Raw genomic sequence first — 3,086 nt, 5'->3', positions numbered from 1 at the left:
GACAAAAGTATCAAGTTATATATGAATTTAGCCTATTTTTTATTTCTGTGTGTTCATAGTAAACATTTTTGTAAGTGACAAACACGGGCATATGACCACAGTATCACAATCAAATTTTAAGACAACATTAACAATCACTCAAATTTATGCGGCATTTGCGCAACACAGGTTACATATTTGCAAGGTTTACCTATAAGTACAATAGGTATTAACATTTCACTACATTTAGAAAAAATAAAAGTGACCTGTTAGTGACCACATACATCAAAATATACACAACACAAACTGAAGGCAATCATTAATTTTGTCCCCTTCCAATTCATTTGAATGGGCAGTGCTGCCAACTGAAACAACTTTCTTTTTTTTTTTTTTTAATACTTAGTATACCAAGTGCATTTTCTAGAACCCAATCTTTGGTCTAAAAGTAAACAAAAGAAAAAAAAACAGTTTTTAAAAAGAAAAGGACAAAACAATAAACGGCCAAAATAATTTCTTGGGCACCTTTACTACGAATGCTTCTTAAATACAAATTACAGTTTAACATTTAAAAACTCTCCCCATAATTTAGGTTGTTCTCAAGGTCTGCGTCCACCACGTAGGTCCATGATAACTTATAATACTGCACACATGGACATCTGGCGGCTCTGAGACTTGTCAGGTTTGAATGAAATGGCAAAGCAGTCACTATTTAGATACACGTTCTACTATAATTTTGACTTCCAAACTTCTTATTCTACAATGTATGCTCCCCACATTGCACCTCGCTGACACTCCACACCTTGTTAGAATAATCAACAACCCTAAAGACTGAACAAACGTACAGAAATGGCGGGGGGAGGGGGGAGGGGGGTTGGAGGGGGAGGGGGCGCTTAATAAAAAATACCTGGACTTATTTTTTCTTTTAATTATCATTTACAATGCAAATGTGTGTAAAACGTTCACTTACAGTCTGGTCCCGGGGACGTTAATGTATTAAAGGGTTGGAGGAAGACCCCTGGTTCTGATGTGTGAAATAATCGGACAGTCCCCCGGACAGTCCCGTCGTGAAGCTCGGCAGCGAGGGTCTTAGGGACTCGCAGGGCAGGGTGGAGGGCGCCTGCGGCGACGTGGACGAGGACGCGGCCCGGGCGCCCATGGACGTGCTGCTCTGCGAGGTCATGGACGGGTGCGGGACGTGGGGGAAAAAGTAACTGGTCTGGCCCGCGAGCAGGTTGACCGAGCAGGGGTTGAGGGAGTAGGTCCCGGAGCAGGGCACCGACAGCCCGCAGGGCACCGAGGCGGCGAGCGCGGCGGCCGTCAGGTGGTGCGTGGCGTACGGGATCTCCCCGTTGACCAGCCGGTCCACGCTCAGCCCGTTGGCCGTGGAGAAGGAGTGGTTGTTGCCCAGCGAGTTCTGCGTCAACACGGAGCTGTAGGGCATCGGGTGGCTCGGGTAGGCCGACGCCGTGCCGTTGTAGCTCAAAGTGCTGCTGGCGCGGGGGTGGTGCAGGGACAGGAAGGGCGACATGGGCCAGTAGAGGGAGCCGGCGCGGTCCATGAAGGTGAGGCCGGTGGAGGTGAGGCGCGCCCCGCGCTTGAAGGCCAGCTTGGCCCGCGACGTGGTGGAGCGGCGGCGCAGCTTGCCCGTGGTGCCGCCGATGAACACGTCGTCGCTCGACGGGTCCAGCATCCAGTAGTTGCCCTTGCCCGGGTCGTCGTAGTGGCGCGGCACCTTCACGAAGCACTTGTTGAGCGACAGGTTGTGGCGGATGGAGTTCTGCCAGCCCTGCTTGTTCTCCCGGTAGTAGGGGAAGTTCTTCATGATGAACTCGTAGATGCCGTTGAGCGTGAGCCGCTTCTCGGGGCTCTGCCGGATGGCCATCATGATGAGCGCGTTGTAGCTGAAGGGCGGCTTCTCGTACTTGCCGTTCTTCTTCTCGCCCTCCTTGCCCCCCTCCCCGTCCTTGCCGCCCTCGCCCGCCCCCTTCTTCTCCTCCCCCCCGGCGCCCGCGCCCTTCTCCTTCTCGTCCGGCCCGACGGGCGCCAGCTCCCCAGCGCCGCCGCCGCCCGGCTCGCCCTTGCCGCCCAGGCCGTCCGCTTTGGCCCCGTCCAGGGCGGCGGCCGAGGGTGGTGGTGGTGGCGGCGGCGGCGGGAGCAGCAGCGACTGGGGGCCCTTGTCGTCGTCGGGTCCCGGGGCGCCCCGCGCCTGGGGGGGCTGCGGGGCCTGGGGCGGCGGCGGCGGCGGCGGCGGCTGCTGCTGCGGCGGCGGTTGCGGCGCCGGCGGCGGGTGGTGGTGATGGTGGTGGTGGTGGTGGTGGTGCTGGGGGTGGTGGCTGTTGTGGTGGCCGTGGCTCGCGTGGTGGTTGTCGTTCTGGACGGCCTCCGGCACCAGGCTGTTGATGCTGAACGAGGACTTGGGGATCATTTTCACCTCTTTCCTATCTCCCATGTCCAGCATCACCCAGGCGTCGAGGGGCAGCGGCGGCGGCGGCGGCGGCGGCGCGGGAGCGGGGCAGCGGCACGGCGGGCGGCGGCGACCGGTGGGTGTCGAGCGGGGCGCGGGCGGCGCGGGCGGCGGCGGCGGCACTGAGCGCTCCGGCAGCAGCGCAGTTGGACCGCAGGCTCCGGCGCTGGCAAGTCATGTAGCACCAGCAGCAACCACCCCTCAGGAATTAGAAGAGGAAAAAAAAAAAAAGGAAAAGGAAAAAAGAAAGAGAAAAAAAGAAACCACCACCGCCCCGGGGGTGAAGCTCCCTCGCTCCCAACTCTACTTCTAGGTCTCCCCCCCCACCCCCCCGCTCCCCCCCCCTGCTGCTTCCTCCTCCTCCTCCTCCTCGCCCAGCAGCAGTCACAGCAGCAGCAGCAGCAGCCCAAAGGGGGGGAGAGCCGGGCGGCGGGCGGGCGCGTCCCGGAGCGGCCGCGGCGAGCTGGGGAGACAGCGATCGAGGCGGCTATAGCCACAATTAATTTTCCGAGCTACAGGCGCACACTCGGGCTGTAAAAAAATTTTTGGTTTAACCTTTCCTACCGCTGGGCCAATCAGAGCCGGCGGCGTGCGGGAGCGTCTCTCCCGCCGCCGACCAATCAGCGGGCCCCGGCCCACCCAC

At 58.4% G+C, this 3,086-nt stretch overlaps 1 protein-coding gene across 1 annotated transcript; it reads right to left on the bottom strand.

Annotated features, from left to right (window-relative positions):
- Nucleotides 1-354: 354 nt before the first annotated feature.
- On the bottom strand, nucleotides 355-2,771 carry FOXG1 (forkhead box G1). The gene has a single exon (XM_070427331.1). The coding sequence runs from the start codon at nucleotides 2,435-2,437 to the stop codon at nucleotides 965-967; it is 1,473 nt and encodes a 490-aa protein (XP_070283432.1). The 5' UTR covers nucleotides 2,438-2,771; the 3' UTR covers nucleotides 355-964.
- Between the last annotated feature and the right edge of the window lie 315 nt (nucleotides 2,772-3,086).

This window comes from Myotis yumanensis, unplaced genomic scaffold (assembly GCF_028538775.1).
Source record: "Myotis yumanensis isolate MYYU_CA2020_CCGP unplaced genomic scaffold, mMyoYum1.0.hap1 SCAF_1, whole genome shotgun sequence".
Taxonomy (NCBI): domain Eukaryota; kingdom Metazoa; phylum Chordata; class Mammalia; order Chiroptera; family Vespertilionidae; genus Myotis; species Myotis yumanensis.
The sequence above is the reverse complement of the archived record's forward strand: the minus strand, read 5'-3'. Positions and strand labels throughout refer to the sequence as shown.

Bases quoted from the DNA above. Each gene is read 5' to 3' on its own strand.
- FOXG1 (XM_070427331.1), bottom strand. From the start codon at position 2,437: ATGCTGGACATGGGAGATAGGAAAGAGGTGAAAATGATCCCCAAGTCC.